The 24,639-nt window shown below is 41.5% G+C and overlaps 4 protein-coding genes across 10 annotated transcripts in view; 3 read left to right on the forward strand and 1 right to left on the reverse strand.

Annotated features, from left to right (window-relative positions):
* Window positions 1–2,567: 2,567 nt before the first annotated feature.
* Window positions 2,568–4,203, forward strand: LOC130136274 (uncharacterized). 2 transcript variants are annotated; one of them, XR_008815249.1, is made up of 2 exons: window positions 2,568–3,506; window positions 3,669–4,203. XR_008815249.1 is itself a non-coding variant. In XM_056306533.1 (2 exons), the coding sequence occupies exons 1-2, from the start codon at window positions 3,339–3,341 to the stop codon at window positions 3,964–3,966; spliced, it is 528 nt and encodes a 175-aa protein (XP_056162508.1). In that variant the 5' UTR covers window positions 2,568–3,338; the 3' UTR covers window positions 3,967–4,203. The 2 variants fall into 2 exon arrangements, 1 of the variants encoding a protein (XP_056162508.1); XM_056306533.1 differs by having other exon boundaries at window positions 3,607–4,203.
* A 1,027-nt stretch (window positions 4,204–5,230) lies between these two features.
* On the forward strand, window positions 5,231–8,111 carry LOC115694247 (protein GAMETOPHYTE DEFECTIVE 1-like). The gene is made up of 2 exons (XM_056306539.1): window positions 5,231–5,675; window positions 7,988–8,111. Exons 1-2 carry the CDS (start codon window positions 5,346–5,348, stop codon window positions 8,030–8,032), a joined length of 375 nt encoding a protein of 124 aa, XP_056162514.1. The 5' UTR covers window positions 5,231–5,345; the 3' UTR covers window positions 8,033–8,111.
* A 7,237-nt stretch (window positions 8,112–15,348) lies between these two features.
* LOC115694241 (FCS-Like Zinc finger 10-like) lies at window positions 15,349–18,057 on the forward strand. The gene is made up of 3 exons (XM_030621361.2): window positions 15,349–15,576; window positions 16,317–17,359; window positions 17,494–18,057. Exons 2-3 carry the CDS (start codon window positions 16,377–16,379, stop codon window positions 17,651–17,653), a joined length of 1,143 nt encoding a protein of 380 aa, XP_030477221.1. The 5' UTR covers window positions 15,349–15,576; window positions 16,317–16,376; the 3' UTR covers window positions 17,654–18,057.
* A 1,447-nt stretch (window positions 18,058–19,504) lies between these two features.
* LOC115694242 (probable E3 ubiquitin-protein ligase RZFP34) overlaps window positions 19,505–24,639 on the reverse strand; it is a 46,858-nt gene continuing 41,723 nt past the window's right edge. For 2 of the 6 annotated variants that reach the window (XM_056306490.1, XM_056306491.1), the window contains exons 2-11: window positions 22,532–22,785; window positions 22,357–22,444; window positions 21,668–21,841; window positions 21,401–21,478; window positions 21,087–21,130; window positions 20,526–20,566; window positions 20,352–20,434; window positions 20,177–20,268; window positions 19,978–20,089; window positions 19,505–19,863 (exon numbers count right to left, since the gene is read on the reverse strand). In XM_056306490.1, coding sequence (XP_056162465.1) covers window positions 19,753–19,863; window positions 19,978–20,089; window positions 20,177–20,268; window positions 20,352–20,434; window positions 20,526–20,566; window positions 21,087–21,130; window positions 21,401–21,478; window positions 21,668–21,841; window positions 22,357–22,444; window positions 22,532–22,731 — 1,023 coding nt within the window. In that variant the 5' untranslated portion in view covers window positions 22,732–22,785 and the 3' untranslated portion in view covers window positions 19,505–19,752. Of the gene's footprint in view, window positions 19,864–19,977; window positions 20,090–20,176; window positions 20,269–20,351; window positions 20,435–20,525; window positions 20,567–21,086; window positions 21,131–21,400; window positions 21,479–21,667; window positions 21,842–22,356; window positions 22,445–22,531; window positions 23,135–23,241; window positions 24,620–24,639 lie in introns of those variants that run through there. The other 4 variants (XM_030621363.2, XM_056306489.1, XM_030621362.2 and 1 more) reach the window with 4 other exon arrangements.

Consider the following 24,639-nt stretch of genomic DNA (forward strand, 5'->3'; position numbering starts at 1 on the left):
TTACTGTATAAAAACCTTCAAATACTTCTCATATTCTTACTAACACGTCGAGTTAGATCATTAATCACGTTATTTCAAAAATTGGTCATTTAGCATCATGGGACAATTAACTTGTAATGCACCGAAGACATGACTCATAACATCATCATATTAAAATGATTATCGTGTACTTACAATCGTAGCACTAAGATAAAGATCCACTTCTTTAAATTCCAACCTCAATTGTCTTCCAACGAATTTTCCCATAGTTGTCTCTAGCATCATTGGTTTCCAAACTAGAACTTATCTTTAAACCACAAATCTTAATAAAGAACTTATCACTCAAAAGATCATCACTTAATATTGAATTCCCATTACTTCCTAGATAACCAAGATAAGAACTTACCTAATTTCCATTAAATTCAACGAATCTCCAACTCTCAAACATAAAGGTTAATCACTTACCACTTCTTATATCAATGATTTGAGCACTCGCATTGCATCATAATTTCAAACAATAATACAACTGAAATTGACCATGCTTACTAGTTCCACAAAGCTCTTTAACCCCTTCTTTGTTCTAGGTAGATAAAGGTTCTAGTTTCGGCAAATGGACAAGGGCTTTCGTATATTGGTGTAGCATCCTCAATTTCAGTCCCTGAGAAATGGCTATGGTTTAAGTTTGGTGGTTTTCCAATCAGAGCAAATTTTACTCTTGTTCTGGAAAATCCAGATTCGGATCATCTGTACCCCTTCATTTTGTTATTTTTGTGGAGACTTTTGTGATCCGAATTTTCAAACACTTCCTATCTTAAAAGTTTCTCCAAACATATTGAAGTTTTACATACTTTCATTTCAGAATTTTTGGGCTTGATATGAGTGGTACGATAGCCTAATTTCGGACCGTGTAAAACTGCAAATAATGGGTATTTCTGTGATATTCACACTTTCTCGATTTTCTACAAACTTTTCTGGGCCGAATTTGAACAAAATTTATTTATAAAAGTTGTTGAGAACTTCTTTCTCTATAACATACATAAATTTGGGAATTTTTGGAGATGATTTGGATACTGGAAAGAGCTTACTTTGAAAAGCAAATATTCTGTTCCAACGAACTGTTTTTATTCTGTCTTTGAGCTATTAAAAGTTTTGTTTACAAAAAGATTCAGATTTTTTGTTCTTCATGGAAAATGTTTTTTAAGGTATTTTTTATAACATATCCAAATTTGAGAATTTTTGGAGTCCATTTACTATGTTTTCAAGTCCGATTTCGTGAACAGTACAAAACTGCCGGTTTTGTCAGATTTCACAGATTCATCAATTTCTATATGAGAACGTTGGAATCTCAACATGATGTCTTCTGGTGATTTAATGTGCTCATCCTGAGCTTTCAAATGAGCTATGCTATGCTTTGATTGGAGGTCACACGAAGGGGGAAACTGAGAGGGAAACGAGAGACAAGAATGAGGGTTCTAGAAAGCAAAACTTGGTGAGCAAGTTGATCAAAGCTTGGTGAGCAAGTTGGTCAAATCTTGATGAACAAGTTGATCAAAGCTTGGTGAGCAAGTGGCCAAAACTTGGGGAACAATAAATAGGCTTAGTTTCCCTCCCTTAGTTACCCCACACACACACTTCCTCTTCCTCTTTCATCTCTCATTCTCACGCCTCTCTCTCATCTCTCACCCTCACGCCAAACACTTCTCTCTCTCTCTCTCGCCATTTGCCACCGCCGACCGCAGTAGACGTTTCTTATGATTATAGGTGATTATAGGTGAGTGAATTCCCTAACACTTGAATAGGACAGTGTGCTACGTGGTTGGAACGCGGCATGTAAGTGGATTTTCTAATCTCGGGATAGGAAGTTATGATGCGTTGTTGGCTTGAGTTCCCACCCGAGCCTTTGTTGAGACTTGCGTGTTGTTATTTGTCTCGATGTTGCACGCATCGCTTGTTACCATGCTTGATGTTCTCATCCATGGTTGTTGATTTATAAGAGGATAGGACATGGTGTTATGAGTTTGGCTCAAGTAGGGACCGTGTCTGTGATGCTCAATGTTTGCATGAATGTTTCTTATTCTGTTTCATAATCGTAAGTCAAGGCACGTACGAGTCACGAAACGGGGTGTCGTATAATCTCGTACTCATGTTGTGGCGTCACGAGACGAGTTCGGCTTGGTGCAGGTTTACATTGAGATGTATAGATCCAAGCCAAGTTCGGCTCCGAGCCGGCGTTCGACATGGCGGACTGAACCACGTGCCGTCGACCGCGATCCGCATGATAGGCGAATGTTCTAGAGATCATGATTACACAAGCATTGCACGCCTTTGGGCTTGATTGCATGGACTAATGAAATCAAGATAATAAACCGGCTTGTGTGACCCATGATGTGTGATCGCTAAATAAAATAAGAAGACCATTATCACATAGCATTGGCGGTGATGCCTCGGTAAACTAGCGCCGGGATGCCCTAGTTGAGTTAGGATGCCTGAGTTGAGCTCGGATGCCTCGGGTGAGCTAGCCCCGGGATGCCTCGGTTAAACTGGAATGCCTTGGTTGAGCCAAGATGCCTAGCATGAAGCTGGATGCCTCGGTTGAGCCGGGATGCCCTAATTGAGCCAGGATAACGATACATGAATCTTATATGTGTGCCGGTATGTGATAAATGAAGTCTATATGTGTGCTGGTATGTATGCTTATTGATAAGCCGAATTTATGTGACCGAATAAAGGTGAGTTTCCATGTGAACATAACAAGGGCAAGGTCAAAGTCTTTGCTATTGATTTGTCATCGACATAAGGCGGGGAAAGTATTTGTATGCATTAGTACGACAACAAGGCATCATCCTGCACGAGTATTAGTGAATTTACTCATTGAATCTCCCTGACTCACTCCCCGTTGTTTTTTCTCTTTTTAGGTCCGTAAGACAGAGGATGACATAGAGGAGCTAGGATTAACCTCGGCCTTCACTTGTGATATGATTTGTGTGTGGACGGCCCGTGGAAAAAGAGCTTGTAAAATATATTTAAGTAAAATGGCAATAATGTGTCTTGCCTGTTATGCTTTTCGTGATTTCCAACTGTTATTATGTTTGGGAATTGTTTATACACGTTACCGCATGTGTTTAATAATCAGATGTTACATATTAATATAAGGTTTGCTCATAATGCTTGTCATAACCCCGTTGTTTGTCCTGATTGTGATTGTCCCGAATTAATTGCTTCCGCTTGTGCTTAGTCAAAGATAATAATGAACGGGACGTCGCGCTAATAACCTCGAGGTAAGGACGTTACAGTTGGATTGTGAGTTCTTTAATAATTTCAAAACTTATAACTCGCAAGATTAAGGACACAAACTTGGCATGTCTATTTTGGATGGATTCCAGGTCGATGACTATGAAGACACTGGTTGTTACAATCTTGAATGTCCTAGGTTTGTGCAAGTCGATCGTAAAGTCGCTCTAGGATCTTCTATTCAACCTATCTCCATCTATAGTGGCCAACATGTCATATATGTATCCATAATCAAGGTAATGAGAAGTTGAGAGCCATCTTTCAGGTGACATAAAACACCCTCAGGCTGAAATGCATAGCCTATCATTGACTGTCTCCACTTCCTTCTACTTGTAGAACTTATCTATTCAAAAGAAATACATGCACATACTTTCTCTTGACCAAAGGGACAATTTCAGAATCAAGATAGTGGGGATTGGTGGCTACCCATCACGGATGTCGATTTGGGATACTAGCCCAGAGAAATATTCACTTCTCAAGATGAAGGAGCTTCTGAAATACTTTGGGGGTGGAGAGATGATCAATACACAACCGGATGGTCATCATACAGCAACGCAAATGGGGAGCGGCCATTTTCCTTTTGAAGGCTTCGGAAAAGCATCATTCTACCGTAATCTTAAGTTCATCGATGCCAGTTTCAACGAGAGAAATGGAGAGAATGTCGTCAAGTATGTGACCCAGGCCTCAATGCTATGATTTACACATCGATGAGGACAAGTCTGGTGCACATGGAGTCCATTTCTACTATGGGCGTCCCAGATTTTCGTCCCACTGTCCAAAATATCGCATGCACTTGTGATGATACAGCGATACCAACTACCCTTATGAGTGCCATGTCAAAGGGAAGTGACATTGTAAATGTTCAGCAGCAGATGTATCGTCTTTACTGGTCTTACTCAAAAGCAATAAAGGAGCATTTGCGATTGCACTTAATCAATTTCTATTTATATATGTGTCAAACTCCTTCCCACTCTGTAGAAGACTAGAGTCTCAAGAGGGAGTCATCTCGATAGCAACTCTAACTGGCCCATAAACGCCGCGGTCTCTTTCAGGGTGAAGCGATGCCGATTTGGTGGCTGCAAGTACAAGGTGTGCATGTGGGATAGTGGCCTTCTGCTCTCTTCACCACCCTGAGCACGAGCGCCAACCGAATGGATCCGGGTGGAGAGATCGTGAATACAGACAGAACTGCATAGTCATAGGAGCCGACACTCCCCGCAGAGAGGTTCGGGAAAGAGGCTCACTTCCGATCGCTACAATTCGTTGACAGTAGCCACACCTGGAGAGATGCGGCGGGCTTAATACCGAACATGACCAACCCACTATGCTATGACATATATGCCGGTGTGGACCCTATGAGCCCGGGACATATTTCTTTTACAGGTTGGGTTCCTGGCCTTTCGGCACAGTGGGTGTTGATGCTAAACTTCAGCATTCGTGACAGAATAAAGGATCCGGTCCTCAAATGCTTAGCAGATTACACGGACTTGCGCCTCTTGCTGGGGATTGCTCTGCAAACGAGATCGATAAAATCTTAGAAGCCATCTTATATTCTCAGTGTATAACGTATTTGAGTTTACATTTGATGACAAGTACCAAACGCGACAGGAGCAAAATATGTTCGAAAGAAAGGATTGGTCTCGAGAATAGGTGCAGATTTACAATGATCATCAGCGAAGACATGAGATTAACTATGGCGTAAAATGTGGACATCATTTCAATGTGATCGAGACTAAACATGATCATTGCCCTCTAGGCTCGCTCAAGCCAAATTTTGGGCAGCTTCGGACAAGGCTATTCAGTTACGAAGCCCGATCCGAATCAGTCGTGCCCAATCCAGGCCAATTGGATCGGACCCAACCGGGTCCGACCGTGACAAAGCGACGTCGTATTGCCCGTCTTCTGATCTTCTTGTTCCCTTCGCCCGCTTGGACAGACGAAGAAAGCTTCTCGCTGAGCACTTAAAACCCTGCAAATTAAAAGTATTGCACTGCATGCCTGACTGCTGCTAAACCTACGACGCCTCTCCTTCACCGTCCAACAAGGCCAACTGCGTTGAAATTGCGACCAAGGCGATGGAGGTCGGCTACGACGGCGTCACCTACAACCGCTCGATGAGTGGCAGTCGTGTACAATCGCGACCACTGCTCCACCCCCTCCTCTCCCTCTCTGCGCTCCTCAAGGACCCCACCTTGCTCTCCTCGTCCGTCTCCCTCCACCACAGCCTCCTCAGCCTCCCCCTCCCCCTCGCCTTCCGCCGGTACACGCGCCTGACCGTCTTTGCCGAGACCGTCTCCCAGGCTCAGGTCCAGAACTCCGCGAACCCCGTTCTCAAGAGCTACGACTTGGTCACCGTCAGGCCTTTCGACCAAGCTGTCTTCGATCACGTTTCTGAGAAATCCGAGGTAATGTGAGGGCATGATACCGTTAGGATTCTTACTTCTCTATTTGGGAAATCGAACGGCTCAGTGCTTTTTCTTGGATGTCGGAAGTAATTACGGAAATAGACTTGAGTTTATCTTCGGAAGCATGCTTGACTGTTTAAAAATGGAGAAAAGTAACGAAATTGGAGTTATTCCTACTACTTCCTCACATTTATCCAGGGAGCTGTTGAATCCTTTGTTTCAATGGGATTGTCTTGTAATAGTCTCTGTGCGTAATTTGCGTAGGTAGATATAATTCCCACTGATTTGTCGGAGAAGCAGCCCGTTCGCTTGAAGCTCCCCATGGTTAAGACTGCTACTGATGTCTGTCTGTCCCCTACTTTTTATTCCTTGTTTTACACGTTTTATTTTAGGGTTAATATCATCAAAAACCCCAAACTGGTACGCGTGTGATAATTTTATCCCAAATTTTTTTTTTACCACCAAAAATCCCAAACTGGTATACCTGTGACAATTTTACCTCAAACTTTTTTTTTATCACTAAAAATCCCAAACTAGTACACATGTGATAATTTTACTCCAAACTGGTAAATCCGTGACAAATTTACCCTAAACTATTTTTTTGACCACGAAAAACCCCAAACTGGTACACCTGTGACAATTTTACCCTAAACTAATAATTTTTAAATTTTTCGAATTTTTTTATTAATTTTTTTTATTTTTTCTTTTCTTTTCTTTTCTTTTTTTTTTCTTCATCTTCAACCTCTAGCCAGTCGCCGGACCGGCGACCGGCCAGAGGCGGAAGCCGGCGAGGTCGGCCCCGCCGGTTGCTGGCGAGGCTCGACCTCGCCGGCGCGGGCGAGGGCCGCCCTCGCCCGACTCAAAGCGAGGGCCGCTCGCTGGGGCCGGAGCCGGGTGAGGGGCCCCTCGCCCGCCCGCCAGCGAGGCCGGCCCCGCGGCGTGGGTGAGGGTCGCCCTCGCCCGGGCGGGCGAGGACAGCCTCCGCTTCGACGCCGGCGAGGGCCGCCCTCGCATGACTCAAGTGAGGGCGGCCCTCGCCGTCATCGAGCGAGAGCGGCCCTCGCCCGACGCCGGCGAGGGCGGCCCTCGCCAGCAGCCGGCGGGGCCGACCTCGCCGGTCAATGGTTGAAGATGAAGAAAAAAAAAAGAAAAGAAAAAACAAAAAAATTCGAAAAAATTCAAAAAAATAAAAAATAATATTAATATTTTAGTTCAGGGTAAAATTGTCACATGTGTACCAGTTTAGGATTTTTTGTGGTATGTTCAGGGTAAAATTGTCACAAGTGTATCAGTTTGGGATTTTTTGTGGTATGTTCGGGGTAAAATTATCACAGGTGTGCCAGTTTGGGGTTTTTGGTGGTCAAAAAAATAGTTCGAGGTAAAATTGTCACACGCGTACCAATTTGTGATTTTTGGTGGTATTAACCCTAAAAAAAAGATCATTCATCAACTATTTAGGCATTATATGGAAAATATCGATTTAATCGAAAGAAAATTCAGACATATCTAAATTTCATTCAAGACATGATATGGCAAATGGACAAACATCATTCTATCAACCATCTACGTCCCTAATTGTACAAGTGAAAGTAGCCCTATGCTTGTGTAAACTTTCGCACTCTCATTTCGGAATAAAAAACCCAATAGTTTCCCACTTAAACGACTCTATTTCTTAAATAATATATACATCGTTGTGTCTTGAATTTATTCGCTTTTAATGCGTTTTATGATGAGTTCGAAGTAAACAAGACATGCTTATACCATTGTGATTAGAGTGGGCAAACCCCATTTTCACTCAATGATTTGGTGAAAAACACAATCTGATTAGAGAAACTTATAGAGACACCAAACATCATGTGCTTAGCCATATTAATAAATCTCCAATTAATAATAATAATAATAAAAAGACCGATCGGCGGACAGATTCTGCTACCCTACAAAAACAGATCATTTTCCTCCCCTTTAGTCAATCCTCTGTCACCTGGGATCCTAGCAAATAGATCGCAATCTAATTAAGTATTTTTTGTCATGTGATGATTACTAAATGCTCAAGTCATATACTTTCGCATATAGACCATATCTTAGACTAGGCTAATGTGCCGGGGCCTAACATATTAAAATAGTGAATTGCTGATTATTTTTAACAATTTAATTCCCCCGCACGGTTGGAATTTTTGGGAACTTGTGGTGGGGTTAGGAAGCTTTTTTTATAAAGAAACCCAGTTGGAGGATTTCTTTAATTCGATAGTTAAATTAATTTAAAAATAATAATTTAATGATTAATTAGTGCGATGTCATTTACTTTTTGTCAGGTAGATGAGTGGCAGCCCCCAGACTGCTGCATTATTTTATATTAAAAAAAAAAAACAAGTCCAATGTGGGTGCAAGGATCAGTTGCTGTTCACTCTTCACATTTCCCATCTTTTCAGTGGCCCCGTCACATTTCTCAATTCACCATTCAGTGAATCCTCATTTATGGACAAAGGGATGGAGTAAATTCTTCTGTTCTCTAATATAATATGTATATGTATATGTACATGTAAACGTATGTATGGCCATATTGACTTTTCACTTTCATGCAGTTGGGCTATAATTGGTTGATATCTTTCTTTCTTTTTCTCCGTCTATTTGGAATCTAGTGCTCTTTGTTTTATTTACGTTTGGGGTTCTCTTACCTTCTCGAGATCATGTTAATATAAGGATAATTAACTCAATTCACCACTAAAGATACCATGACACTCGGAATATAAATCTAATTATGTATCCCAAGGGATCTCAATTAAGCACAACCTTTTTAAGCTTTACATCGTGTCAAATGATACGCTAAATAAATATTTTTGCTTTCGAGAAGCTGCATTAAATTTTAATAATTGGAAGCTCTACTAGTTACAATGGAAATAATTTTGTCTATGAGTCATGCTATTCTATTCTATTTTTATTTAATTAGTTTAGCTTATCTAAAGTTTCCAAATATAAAAAATACTCGAGAGAAGTTAATGCTAAATCACCAAAAAAAATGTAATCTAAAGGCGGGTTATCCGTGCTAAGACTAGCGGATGTGTTTTACATACTTTCTTCTAGCCCCATGTCGAGTGGTTGTATTAGCTATGACAAAAATCGTGCAAGTATCTTCTCGTGCCCAAGTAAGTGCAATTAGGACAATGCCGAATAATAACGTTTGAAAGCATCCGATACGACGCGGTTTTTACAATTGAAATCGCATCTTTTACGTATACACACGTTCCATGCGGATCTCATTTCATGTCACCCAATCTGCAACACGAAACCCACGCACCCTCCAACACATGTGACGAGTACCCCCCACCAATCCTTCGCTTTCGTAGCACGGAGAAGTCAAGGGTCACTGTTCGTTAAGGTGAACAAAAGGATAAATTAGAGGGAGTGTGTGATAACTCTCGGGGTTAGTTCTAGTCAACTGGGTCCAGTCAAATGTGGCTCTTCGCTGACGGGGCACATGAAAGGGTCGAGAGGTTGAACGATGAGGGTCGACTCGACGACCGCTACGGCGATGGCGTGTTCTAATAAATGTTACTTCTTTGGCTAAATAAATGTCAATAACATAATGAAAATGTTTTATGCGGTATCTATATAATATCGTTCAAGGGTAAAAGACACCAAAAAAAACTCAAAATATATACCTATATGACACATTTACCCCAAACTTTATCCCAAACTTTACTCCAAACTTCTTCTTGTGACATCAAAAACCCTAAATTTGTATCCGTATAATATATTTATCTCAAAATTTTGGTTACAAAAAAAAGTTTGGAATAAATGTGTCACATATGTATAAATTTATGATTTTTAATGTCACAGGAGAAAGTTTGGAATAAATGTGTCAGGATAGTACAAGTTTGGGGTTTTTGGTGTCACAAAAAATAATTTAGGGTAAATGTGTCGTGGTAGGCAAAGTTTGAAAATTTTTGTGGCCTTTTCCCTTCTTAATAATAAACACTAATCTTTTTTTAATTTCACGCCTATCAAGTACGACGTTAATCAACAGTCTTAAAAGGATGTAAACATTATAAAAAGAAAAAAGTGTCTAGCAAGAAGCTTTTGCTTTGCATATAACTAAAATATTACAAGTTGCAAGTACAACACATTTTTTGAATGTACTCAAGTAAAGTGTTCTCCTGGTCACTTTACAAAGAAAAAATAAAAGTGAATAATAATTGAGGACTATTTGCCCGTGATGCAAGTGTTGAATTTGGAGGTAAAAAGTTGCCCTACATTGAAAATAAGAGCAATTGATTAGGCAAGATACACTCAATAGAAAAATAATTAAATAAGTGAATAAATACCTAAAGCAAGAAACACAGCATGTGATTCACGGGGTAATTTTTCATCCCAAGAATCGGGTCAAAAAGCAATGAAAAAAATAATCAGAGTTTAGGACCATAATCATATACTTTCACCAATTAGTACTTAGGTGATTTCATTGCTAAGCCAAGAAAAGTTAACGGGTGTCCTAACATTAAAGTTGGTAAGATTAATCGATGCGCACGCGACAACCACCCTTTTACAAAAATTGAAAATTGATAAAAGAGTATTTCTAGGTATTCGTCGAGTCTTATTAACTATACTTTGAAAACCTTAAATCTTCCATTTGGAGTAAGTAACTTTACTAGTGTGTTCTTGTTCTATTTATAAACTCTCTTGAAGATTATGATATCCACATTTAATCAGCATAATTAATACTTCGGCGCACTTGTTAGTAAGATCCTAAAATATTTGTGAAAAAATAACTCTTTGCCCGACCAGAATATGCTCATTGACGCTACTAAATTGTTTTTTTTTTTTTCAAAATTGTCCTTCATGAGTCAGAAAATAAAATGTGGGCAGACCTGATGGCATTGATCATAGCTGCCGATGAGCCATTCAAGGCATGGGGTTGGAAGTGGGGATTATTCTCCCTTTTAGCAGAGCAGTGAAATAAAGCGAAAGTGCATCATTGGGACTCAAAAGTGGTCAGGACCACCAACCCAATTTTTATTTGTAGAAACAAATTGTTACTATCAATGGCATTTCTTGAACAACGAACTTTTTTCGCTAAAAAATTTAGTTTCTTTGGGACAACATTTAGCAAATGGGACAAATTTGATGTTTCATTGGTTTGTTTGGGAAGAAGGACACCAGAAGTGTCAAAAGTTGTGTACGGCGCTCACTTTAGTGCAAAAAATTTCCGCCGACTCACTTAAGTGTCAAATCGGAGAAAAAACGATCACTTAAGTGCTAACGACAAGATTTCCCAATCAAAAATATTACGTGGCAATTATAATTAAAAAATTAAAATGAGTTGGCTTTTTTTTCTAAAATTATTCCACGTGGGCTTCCTTGGCTGCTTTCCCATGAAGAAGAAAGGAAAATATTGGCAATTTTTTTTTCTTCTCCTCTCTCCTCCCTACCCTCTCTCTAAGCTCGCCCTCTCCACAACAATGGCGTCGGCCCTCTCCCTCTCCGGCACGCCTCCGGCCGCTCTTGCCCGAAAAACCCGTCTAGTCATCCCCTCCCTCCAAGCCTGACCTCCGCCCCTCCCCCATCTTGCCATCAGCGGAGTCGCCGCCTGATCTAACCGAACGATTCCGACAACGGTCACGGACAAGCATTGGCGTCGCTCGCGAGCTGCTCATCCGTATCAGTCTCGAAACGCCGCTTGTCTAGATTTGACTAAACAAGAAGAGAAGTGAAAGAGAGAGAAGACCTTGGCTTGGCTTGGCTTATGGAAATAAGGAAAAAACAAAAACAGAGGCATGGGCACTAGTGCATGTGGAAGAAGAGAAGTTGCTGAAGCGTACTGGTGTTTAAGGTGAATAAACGGAATAGAGAGGAGGAAAATAAAAACGAAGAGTCTCCTTTTGGAGAGGGGGGACGATCTCCCCATGGCCAACCTTCAACCATTAATCTTCACTCACTCAAGACTGCCACAGTGGTCTACCAGCGCCTTGGTTATTTGCGACGCATCGCCACCTCCGACAACCCATCAGCGGACCACCCCGTATTGTCTCCAGCGAGCTTGGCCAAGAGGCCCTGTCTTCGTGTCTTCTATTTTCGCCTTTTAAGAGCTCACCTATTAGTCTTGATTCTCCGTTCACCCACTCCCAAAGCGTCAAACGTCCGTCCCGCACCTCATTGACGGCCAAAGAAGTGCCGGTTTTGCTTTAAATTGCCCCCCGCGGAAACAGACCCGAGGAGCCCCTGTTTTGACGTTTATCTTTACTTTCGTGCCTTTCGCTAGAGACCCACATGATGGTATGCTCCATTCTCGCACCCTTATCCCCGACGACACTCGTATATACAACGATGTCTCCTGGAATCACCGAATCTGCCTTGGACAATCTCGACTCCAATCTACTCTGTTCAGCCCTGTTTCACGACGCAAGCCGTTACTTGAGTAATCTTTTCCATGAGTTCGACCTCCCGTGTTTTGCAGTAGCCAAACGTTGTCACATCCTCCAGACCGCCTCGTCAAGGGCTTACGAGTGCGAAACAAAGACTCGACCCGATCCAACACGGATACAGCCGGACGACTCGAACCTTCTTCAATCCGTTCCTTGCCACGATGTCGACCCATCCTTGCCCTACCAAGTGGTACACCGTCCAACCTTATCAGGCACAAGCGGCAAGTCTCGCCCGAAGGCCCTAGCAGCAAGACCTTCATCTTCGTCGATGCCCCGTTCTCGTCCCGCGTCTTGAGCGCTTCCTTCTCAGCCTTCCTAAGAAACTTGGCCTAGAGTTGCGCCTTGGGCAGCATGAGGCAGCGTGCGCGGGGGGCTCACGTCCACAATGCCGAGCGGCTTCTCGATGAGGAGAACCATCTCGCACCCCCCAATCATGTTGCCTGCGGCGACACCCGGGAAGAAAGATCTCCGGACTCTCTCACAGAGATTTTTAGTAAATATGCACGCCGGCAAGCCATGTCATCGGAGAAATTAATAAAATATGGCCACGTTTGATTTCCGACAATCTTGATTAGAGTTGGCACTTAAGTGATATTTATTTTTATAAAATTAGCACGTAAGTAATTCGAAAAAAAACTTTTGACATTTAAGTGAGCGCCGTACATAACTTTCGATACTTAGTGTCATTCTTCCCCTTTTTTTGTAATGAAAATCGATTGGTTCTTGAATATCTTATGCAAGAAAATGCTAACTATATATGTCCCCAATATGATTATGTCATTAGATGTTATTCCAGTCCCAAGTGTTTTTGTGTGACGTGCCTGCACGTACAATAATGCATGACCTAAATACAACTAATTCGCTAGAGATTAATTTTCATTAGATCGATACCTCCTATATTTTTTTGGCACGTGGCCATTTGGATCACTATAGCAATACATGTTATGGCTCATGTATTGAAGTGAAAGCTACATTATTGTAATTACGGAGCGAGTCCATACTCGTATTTGAGGATATAAACCGTTTCTTTTAGAAATAAGGGACGATGACTTCAACCTTATTGTCTCGTTTTATAAATGAAGAGGATAGTTGAGAATCGAGATGGGGTAATATGCATTTGCGGTTAGATTATACATAGGTTGTGAACATCCTCTTCTATAATTCAAAGTTATATAGTAAGAAGAACTAGCATTTAAGAGGGAGAGAGACCATAAAAGGCAATCTCTCCTTTAGTAGTGGTAATAAATTCAATCCATTGCTGGTGCCGAAAATTCGTTATACATTCATTGTTAGAAGAGTAACATGTATGTCGATGGTTAGTTCTCTAATCGAATTCTTTCACCTGTCGACCATTGAAGAGTGAATGTGTAACTTTGTTTACACACCAACAGCGGACCTAAATATCCATAAATAATTCGGTAAGCGTTACTTCCGCATTTTCCTCGACCTAACGGGGGTATTGAAAGTAAGTTACTAATTTTATACGATCTAGCTAGTTTCGGTTCTCCCAAAAATATGTTTTGGGATGTCTTTAATTGATTTTCGCCCTCAACATCTCTCTTCCTCGATTTCTATGAAATTGTGTCCATGTCAATACGCACGCCGCTTTCAATTCACCCTTATCTTGATTCCATACACGCTCTAAGAAAATGAAAATGGCGAGAGTACCCAAGCCATGGATCATCCAACCGCATCCCTTTGTTCTAAACATTTTGCATGCAGATGATCGCATGTTAAAGACGAGGAACGCATTTTTGCCACCGTGCCACTACCACCCACGACCCATGTTGGGAAAAAAAAAAAAAGCTTTGATTTTTCCAAAAAAATTAAAAAATAATATCCATTGTAATTCAGCTTTTCGGCTTTTCTCATGGAAAAAAGAGGAAAAAGAAAAAGAAAGGGAGAGGTGGCGGGCGAGGGGTAAATGCGGAATTTCCTTACCGGGCGCGGAAGATGACAAAAAAAACAAAACCCGAAATGAACCAAACGTCGTTAAGTCGGAGACGGCCGTGGCCGTTTGTCAGTTGCATGATTGGGAGGCGTTTTACCACGTACGCTTTGTCGTTTTGCGATGACTCGCCCTTCAGAAAAAGCTTTTCCATTTAATTTTCGAAGGAGGAAAAGAAAATAGAAATAAAATAAAAATAAAACATCTCTCTCTCTCTCACCTACGCTTTGTCGTTTTGCGATGGCCCCCCCTTCAAAAGACTTCTCATTTAATTTTTCAAAGAGAAAAAGAAATTGGAAAAAAAATATAAAAAGAATCTCTCTCTCTCTCTCAAAAGACTGAACTACTTTATTTGCTGCCTTTATTAGAAAAGGCAGAAATGCCATTTGTCCACACCATCCTGAGTCTCTCGCTCCGGTTCGGCCACACATGCATGCATCCAAGAGTTTTCAATTTTTCATTTAGCAAAAAAAAAAAAAAAAGAGTTTTCAATTTTTCAATTTTTCATTAGGTTAATACCACGAAAAATCTCAAACTGATATATTTGTGATAAATTTATCTCAAACTAATTTTTCGACTACAAAAAACCAAAAATCAATACACTTACGACAAATTTACCAAAAACTAATTTTTTGACAGCAAAAACCCCAAGTCAGTACACTTGCGAAAAATTTACCATTCGTTAAATTGGATTTGAACCACGAAAAACCACAAACTTGTAAATCTAATGTGTTATCCAACTCAGTAATTTGACGGTAAAATTTAACGAAAATTAACGGGGGATGAATTTATCACACGTATATCAGTTTAGGGTTTTTTTTATTATATTAACCCTATTGCAAGTAAAATTAAGATATCCGCGTTCAATAAATGCCATGCATACGGAGGGAAGAGACACGGGTGGTTTTCAATGGAAAAATTTCATCCTGTTGATGTTGTTCCATCGCGTCTTCGAAAAGTAAAAAGTCTCGGGCTTTCTACTCGGAATCTCGATTCATTTGAAATGGGTTTCTCTGGCTAATGAATTGGACGAGAAAGGGAAAATCCCGATATTGGAAGAGGAAAGAAGAGTGGTAATTAGAAACCAGCCAAGCAATGAGATGGCGAACAGGAGGGATGGATCCTCCTGTCTCTTGTTTTAGTAATTACAGATGCTCTGTAGGATACGGACACGCGTAGTCCTGTGGTCAAACTACGGTGTATTGCACGCACATACGAAATGAATGATCGAATGAGAGAGAGAGGAGAGAGAGGAGAGAGAGAGAGGAGAGTATATGACAAGCTCACAGGTTCGCTGAATATGAGGCACATTTCGGAGAGAGAGAGAGAGAGAGAGAGAGAGAGAGGGAGGGAGGAGTGCAGTACAAGTGTTCTCACAAGCACACGAGTGCTTCACAAGAACACGGTTTTAGCTGCATTTGGGTCTTCTTGTCCATCGTCCTTCTTCTTCTCCTTCTTCTCTCTGAACATTATCATCTCTGGAGAAGCTCCTGGAAGAAGGAAGGGAAAAGAGAAAAAAGAACGGAATACCCAGGTGGGTTTTTCTTTTCACTGTTTCCTTGGTCGATTATTCCCTTTTGTTTAACAGATCATGCTACAGAGTTTCTTGGAATGTCCAGATGCATATGCATGAGGTGTGAAGTTTTTTGGTGTTCTTGTCCATGGGCAGCTCTTCTTTCCCTTTCTTGGTTCACTTTCATCCTGGTTAATTGTCTTTGCTGCTGCTTTGACCCAAAAAGAAAAGTCTTTGTTGCAATGCTGTTCTTAGATTTCTCTCATAGCTATAGAGAAAATGACTGAGTGAGTATAAGTTTAAGCTGGAGGGCATCGTTTTTGTTTTTTCCTTTTTGTGGGTTTGATCTTTTCTACCTTCAAGGCCATGTACTGTTTCTGGGAAAAAAGACGAGAAAATATTTGAGAGTCCTTCTATTTGATGTGGGTTGAAACGTCTGAACATCTTTTTTACGTAATTTCCGACTAAAATGATCGTTTTGATTTATCTATTGCATAGTTTCGAATGCCTCACTTCTTCTTCTGCAACCCCTTCATTGTCATGTTGTTGAGGTTTTACTGGTGATTCAAGGTGGGTCTTTTTCCCCCGTTGAGGTTTCTTTTGCTCGCCCTTTTCCATTACTAATGTGGCCAAAAGGGGGGAAATACTCTCTCTCTCTCTCTCTCTCTCTCTCTCTCTCTCTCTCTCTCTCTCTCTCTCTCTCTCTCTCTCTCTCAATGCCCAATGACTCACTAATTCAAACACATTTCATCATGATGCAGATAATCTGTTCCTGGTGATTCGAAGCAGTGGGGCTTTTTGGGACGTTTCTTGGGATAATAATGCTGGGAAAGAGGGCCAGGTCGGTGCTGAAAGATCACCAGATGGGTCAAAGAGCAGTTGCTAATCCTGATTGTGAGCTTGATTTGAATTCTAAAAGCAATACCTTGTTCAATCTCCCTGGCATTTTTGTGGGTTTGACCCCTAAGAGACTATCAGAGTCTGAGTCAGCCAATAGTCCTACCTCTCCTCTTGATTTCAAGGCATTCTTAACTCTGACCAACCCTAACAAGTCCCCTAAATCACCTCGACACAAAAAAATTTGGGATTGTAATAAAGTGGGCTTAAGCATTGTGTATTCTCTTGATCATAATGCTAAAGCATTGCCTGGAAAAGTTCTTCAGTCATCGGATGGCAAGACCATTCTTTTCGGTCCCCAGATGAGGCTTAAAAATCCGAACTTTGACACAAGTACTCGTCCCGTTGAGGCAGCTAAGTCGCTGCCAAAGAATTACGCGTTCCCTCATACCCGTTTGAAATCTCCCCTCTGTGATATTAGCTCCGATGTTGTTTTTGAGATCGGAGTTGACCCTCAAGATACTGAACCCTTTGGGAAAACCCGGTCGTGTTCTCTGAATTCTTGCATTTTGGTGAATTCTTCTTCCGAATTGAGCGGATTGAATCTGAAATCAAACGACCTTTTGCATGCTAACCAGAGTTCCTTGTCGATGTCACCTGGCTCTGGAAATGGAGTCAATGGACTCATCGGTTCTCTCCCGAAGAGCGAGATTGAGCTCTCCGAGGACTATACATGTGTAACCTTACATGGCCCTAACAAGAAAACAACCCACATTTTTGGTGACTGCATTTTGGAATGCCAATCTAATGGGACAATGGATCTTCATGAGACCATTCAGAACAATCGGCTGAGTTTGCTGAGTAAGACTTCTGAGACTCTGGCAATGCATCCATCAGACAACTTCTTGAGCTTCTGCTTCACCTGCAAGAAGATTCTGGAAGAGGGAAAAGATATCTACATGTACAGGTTTGATAATCATTCTACCATTCATTGAGAGCTTTGTATATATTTCCCCAAGTAGTGCATATGAATTGCTTGAGTGCTTGTCTAATAGAAGTAATTACTTGAACTGATATATTTGTCTTTTATCTTCCATGCAGAGGCGAGAAAGCATTTTGCAGTTCAGAATGCCGTTCAGCAGAGATCATGATCGATGAGGAAATGGAGAAAACCGCGAATGCTACAGCTCCCGGGGACTCATCTGATTCGTACAATGGCCATGGCAACCTTTTTGAGACCGGCCTCGAAGAAACCGAGTAAGCAAAGCCGCTTCCCATCACCGTCTCCTCCACTGTTAGCCATGCAGATCGTCCGTTCACAAAGAGCTGTTTCCATGTTCATTTTATCTGCAGCCATGGATGATCATCAATCAAAACCTTTTTGTACATTGCGTCCGTTTTCACTGCTTTGTGCTTCTAAACTTGGTGGTATAGGTGGTGGGGAGTCTTCTTTCGGCATTGAGAAATAATTGAGACATATTTTTGTTTTCTTGCTTTTGTTGTTGTCATTTTATTCCAAAGAAAGGGGTTGGTATGCCGATTGTCATGGCTCCCCAATTTTCTGTCCCTCTAAAGGAATATCAGAGTCCCTGTATGAGCATCCAAATGAACTTGAGCTTTTTACCTTCAACAATATAAACTCGCCTTCATAGTTTCATTAACAAATTTGCTGGTGTCGGCATGGTTTCGGCTCACTCTCTGACTCTCTGTCGATGGAAGTTCAAACTCATGTTACGAAAATCCTAAGGAACAAAGCTAATCATGGATTTCTTTTAATGGCATTCGATTCGAATGTTGGTGTTTCTTCTTCGTGCATATCTTGGTCTGGATGAATGACACACTTCCTCCAACATAAGTGGTTTTGACATATGCGGTTTCACAGTTTATAGACAGACCGCCATCATCGGATGACAATTAGGCCTCCGACGGACGCAGTCCTATCGATCTTAGGCTAACATTTTCGACTGTGCAACCCGCCAAAATATGCCGTGCACGCCAATGTCCGTGTGGTGATGTTCTAGACCGAGGGCGAGACAAGAATATATTCTGGAGAAAAGGAGATTGTGACGGGTCTCAGTCGTAACCAACAAGATACAAGAGAGGACCGCCACTGCTTGTTCTCGTTGAATTCAAATCTTGTCCCCTCTTGACCAGGAAGCGAACAAAAAGCTTTTGCGGGTCTTGTAACATCTCGGATTCTTCTTTATAGCTCGAGACAAAAACTCCACGCCCGAAAAGTCTTGCGACGAAAGAGAAAACAAGAGAGGTAGGCAGCTGAAAATTGCCCAAGGATTCCCTCAGAAAAGAAACACGGACAGTGAAAGTTGTCCTGTTCGAAATCGACCCGAGCGAGGCCCTTGTCACGAAACTAGCGGACCATGGTCTAGCACTTGGGTCCAAATTGAGCCTGAACAAGTTTTGTCCGAAATGACGTCGTGGTCCACAAAACGCGGCGAGGACTCGTAGGATTTCTTCGATCTATCGGAACGTGAAGCCCCTTGTTGAAATCTCTTGGGTACCTTTCATTTTACCTCCACGTTCGTAACTTTCATCCTTTAATCACAAATCAAATCTCAAGTGTCGACTTTGTTTAAACTTGTAAGTAATTTGACCCTTTAATCACAAATCGAATCTCAAGTGCCTTACTTTGTTTAAAATGGTTATCCGACGGTATGATTTGTAGGTTCGTCTTGTATCCTAGAATTAAAGAAATATGAAGATGAGCAAACACTGGCATTAGAAGCCACGTCCCGGCGGCGGCTCAATTTCATATAAGATCATTTGCCATTATACTCAGGTAAATGTCAAGTACTAGCTGTTTTCTTTCTGAGCTTACGGACCGACCAAACGTTCGAAGCTCGCCGGGTGATATTAAGCCGACACTCCCCCCAAGACATAGCACTTCGTAAAGAAACAATACAATTCCTTAGGAGAGATTGTATCATGAGGCGCTCGATCCCTTTCGCGGATAGCATACCTCGTGCCGTTGTCTGCAGGATGGCCTCCCTCCATAGATGTGCACTGCTCAGATGATATACTGCTAATACTACAGCTACCGTTTGCAAGATAAAAACACCATAAAGCAATGGAAAAAGCTAGGGAACCAATAAGATGCAACAAGAAGAGTAGGAGAGCAACTCCACATTCATTCATTTCCATGATTCGAAGAAACAAACCCAGGAAAAGATTTTGGAGAGGACAAGAAAAAGGAAGGTCGAGACCCCCTCAAGATTCAATTCGCTTGATCATCTGGCATATCTAGCACACCTCACAAGCGACCCGACTCTATGGACATCCGACTTCACAGCCTGGTGTAAGGACATTGGTGAACATCACAATTTCTTAATCCAAGTGACATGGTCAGCCACGTGTTTGGCGAGTATTATAGGACTTGCAATGGGCGCATTTCTGAGCGACTACATGGAATTGGACTCGAGATGTTTTCCCGCAGTCGTTGCAGAGGATCCAGACCTGTTGAACAGCAAACAACTTTCAGCAGCAGTTCTTTGCTAATCACGGAACTTGACTAGACTAACATAGCCTTAAGAAGGAATAGATAAATATGCCGAGTTCTCCTACACCCACCATCTTGTTTTGATAAGGCTCTGGCATTGGCGTGGCTGCAATCTCCATGTCAAATTTCTCCCAAACCTTTGACATATCACACACGGACTTCGAGCAGATCGGGCAAGCATACCTATTGCAATAATCACCAAATTAAAACAGGTATGAAGAAAAGTCGAGCCCAAGAACTTAAGTACATGACAAGCCTCCAGATACTCACTGGTGATGTTCTCTCATCTCTTTTAAGCAGTTCTTGTGAATTGTGTGTCCGCAAGGCAAGGCTGTCACGTCATTTCTCGAATCAAATAGAAACTGCACATCACCATTTCCACCGCTTTCAATTTATACATTCATTGCAATGCACACATAGTAACCATTAAATCACAGAGATTTACCTCAAAGCAAACAGGACAGTCATGATGCATCGCTCCTTCCACGCAAGGATGGCTGTTTTTCAGCAAGATTGAATAGCAGCAACCTGTACAACATGACAATTAGTGAAGCAGATTAGCTACAGCTCTTTCTATTACTATTTATGCTGGCGCAAGCACAGGATAAGTGAAGCTTACCACACTTGTAACAGTGGAAGAAATTCTCTCGCCCCCCAATTCTGAGAAAGGAAATACAGTTAGCGTTGTACCAAACTTGCGAGATCGTCAACGACAAAGAAATGATGGGAACAACATCCAGAAGGAAGGGGGGACTTCTGTATAAACTGAAATATAAATTCCTAGAAGAAGCCAATAATCTTCTCCAAGGGTGATGATGGACAGAAAATGAGATGCATCCACAAATTTCATCTATACATCCTGAAACTACTAGTTCGGGTCATAGACTCATATCATATCTAGTCTTTTTTTTTTTTGATCAGACATATCATATCTAGTCATCTAGCTATTATTTGTGAATAAATTTTAGGTTCTCTCGAAACATGACATTTTCATCTACTCTGACCAGTCTCCTTGTGCCAAATGTTAATGATTTGTTCTTATTTTCTCACAATAACTAACACTGCCCACCGTGAGATTTAATTGGCGAATAGTGATGCCATGCATTGAGATACCAAAAAACTTCCATTAGTCACAAGGATAACCGCTTTGACACTGTATTAAGGTTAACGGTTGCCATACCTGCAAATGCCACATCCATTACAATGATACTGCTTTTTGGATGTCTGCAGAAAAAATAAAGTAAGATATCAGGTCCATGTGATCATACCGTCTCCACTGCAGGATATAACACCTCACACTTTTGACAATCTGTAAAATGCAAATAAGAAACTTCCTTTTTCACATGCTTGCGCATTATACAGCATTTTTATGCTATTTGCTAGGGGGAGAGGGCAGAAAGAGACTACTTCTGACATAAAGAGAGACTCGACCAATGTCACTGTCCTAGACGCACAAAAGAAATTGAGCAGCCAGATAAAAAAGATTTGACTCACATCATCGTCGAAAAGCTTACAAGTCCCACAAAAGTACTTCCCCATGCAAACACCACAGTTGATGCACACCTGCCGGACCTGTGAACATGGGAACCAAAGCTTGAGAATCAACATCTTCAAAACCTAACATATTGATGGCAAAGTGCGATACTGCACTGCAGCTCATTTTTGGCTAGTCTTTCCAAACAACTTCACATTTTTTACCTCCTTTGAAAAGCTCTTAGTGCAACCAAAATTGGTAATGAAGTATAGAATGTTTAAACTTACCTCTTGTTCAGTACCGCAGAGTGAACATACAACCTGAAACAAAAAAAGTAGGTTAATGGGAACATCGAGTAATAAGTCAGTATTTAAACATGCCAGAAATTTAATAGCATCCACCTGTTGAACTTGATGGCGAGGCAACTCATGTCGCTCCTTTTGGTTTACATTGATATTGTTCTGCACATAAGAGAACAGTATGACATGTAATGAAGAGCATGTCTATAGGTAGAAGATTGAAGAATCATATAATTTGTCAGATTTACCATATACTAGACTACTTATCCAAACTCAATCCACATGGCGACTTTCATTTATGATGCAAAGAAACTCTGATGCCATTATTAAGTCAATTAACTTCGAGAGAATATCAGGGGCAACTTCCGCAGATATCCGTCATACAATAATGGGAAACCGCACATATCACAATATAAGCACACACACTTCAAAGTTAACAACGAGTTAGAATGCAATCTCATCTTAAGATAACTCATGTCACTAGAGCCCAAAACCTACAAGCAGCTGAAGTGGTACTTACATTTTGGTTAACGATCATTCTCTAGTATATGGCAAGTGAAAAGTTAATCAGCTAAGCTCACTCTAAAGTATCTCCTAGATATCTAGCGACCCTCTTCATGTCATAATAAAGGAAGTTATCAAGCATACTTAAGTCTATGAGGGGCACAAAGAATCACCTTTGCATCATTATGACAGTGACGGCAATCAAAAATCTCGTTGCAACAGGGGGCTCTAATGCGGCACCTTCGACGGTAATGAGGACATCTGCAGCAGTAGCAACTTTGATATTAACTGAAAGTTGACAGGAATTAAAATTGAAGGAATACTGCTCAAGAAAGAGCCGGACATTACCCATACTGCAAGTACCCTCTCTCTAGCAACTCGGTAGCACTAGCATCATCTTTAGTTTTCTCGACAGGCATCGGTTCCCCATTCATCTGCTGAAGGACTGTGAACTCATTGTCTGTCTGACTCTCTTTATAGAAGACATGCTGAAGGTTTTCCGCATCAAACTGTTGAAACCCTTGCTGTTCAATAGCTACTTCACCCATTTTTATTTGACTCTGCTGAGACTACCAACTACCTAGAAGCTAGCGATGAAGCACCTGCAGATATGAGCAAACTTAGCTACATTCCATAACCTCCTAAGAATTTTACTTGGCCAGTCAAGCAAGGAGACACTGCAACATTGATTTCTGCTACAAGGCTCAAGACCATTTGATATCGGCATCAAGACAGTCCAATGCATGTCGAACAGCTCCAATCAGCAGTGCTCCAACAGAAGGAATCATCGAAACAAGTAGATCTAAAAAAATCCCATCTAATAACATAAGCGAAGCATTGAGGAACTCCAGGGCATCCAGCAGTGGATAATAAGGAATTGTGTGTCATGATCACTGATTCCTTGAAGTCTGGAACAAACTATACCAGAAACGACCATCAACGAGCCAATCTCTGGTGAAAGCCAACAAATCACACGATTAAATGCTCTTAAACGTAGTTAGATAACAGAATAAGGTGAAAGATTGTAAGAGCAAACTAGTCCATCAAGGATATACTACCTCCTTCTGCAATTCTGCTTGAAGCTTTCTTTGAGAACTGCTAATAACTCAAGCCTTAAGACTTTCGACTGTACTGAAGCTCATTTTACTTTTGCAGTCAGAAGGCTCTTCCAACTAAACAAATACCCTCAAGTTGGCTTATATATCATTTGATATGTTTATCGTTCAGTCTCGTGAAGTTTGGATTCTACGTTGTCCAGTAAAATTTCCGGGGCAGGAAAAATGGGGGAAAAACCGCTGCAGTCAGTCATATGTAGAAAAGAGGAAAGCATGCAAAGCAATTGGATCCACTCCATCTTCCCCTAAATACCAAATTTCCAAGGACTCCTGAAGGGAGAAAACTACATCCTATAAAAGATGAAAAGGCTGGCTTTCACATCTTAACCGTCATTAACATTCTTCACTTTGAGAATCGAATCATCAGACAAGGCCAGCCATAGGAAATAGATAATATCCCGTGCAGAAGGGAGGTGAGTTGATTCTCCTCATCATCTTCTTGCAAGGAACTTATTTAATTAGGGTATTCGCCAGCGTTCACCTTGGCTCCTGTTTCTCAGTTAACGGAAGCCACACAGCTTCGTTCACTATCGAACTGCTTGGTGAAACCTGAATACACTACACTGCATTCTGTGACCAACGACCAAATTGCAACCTCGAATTCTAACAACGCTACTGCGCGCCAAGCTTTTTCACCAGATCCTACATAAAAGAAGGAATTTCCAGAGTTATCGAGTCCCAGCATAGCTAATCTATTCGTACGTGCCAAGTCAATCACCTGACACATTGTCCATAACGAACCCGGACGAGTGTCACCTGCTCCAATGATTCGGGAAATGATTGGATTGGCATGGCACATCCTTGATCGCACGAGATAGCGGCAAAAGAACCGAAAGCAGCAGGGGATTCCTTCATTTCGACAAAGGGAAAACACAACACCATGCTAGTCCTCTAAGTTACCGACAAGAATCGAGCCACACGATGTTGCTCAAGTTAATCAGCCAAAATCTCAAGGCGATAAAACTGCCAAACGAATGGCGGTTCGAAAATCACAAGAGCAGACTAACATCTACAACGATACCCATTAAGTGCCAACTTAAGAAAAACCTCTTCCAGCACCAAGATGTGCATATTGGACCGGTGATAACAACGCCATAGCTACACAAGCAGTCCGTTCAAGCTCCTACATCATTCAACTGCATCGGAAATCGCAAAAAAGACCAAACAAGCGCCTCAATGCCTCCGAACTACCCTCATCACCCGCCTCAACACGGCACGGACAAACCCAGAACCGATTCCTATTCACAATTAGCCCCTTCCTCTTTCAGACACACTAGGAATCCCAAAGCATCCACCGCCCAGGAAAATAAAAATAAAAACGAGAAAAAAAGGAAGAGAAAC

This window comes from Syzygium oleosum, unplaced genomic scaffold (assembly GCF_021117445.2).
Source record: "Syzygium oleosum isolate NSW1041296 unplaced genomic scaffold, Sole_v2.1 Sole_v2.44, whole genome shotgun sequence".
Classification (NCBI taxonomy): Eukaryota; Viridiplantae; Streptophyta; class Magnoliopsida; order Myrtales; family Myrtaceae; genus Syzygium; species Syzygium oleosum.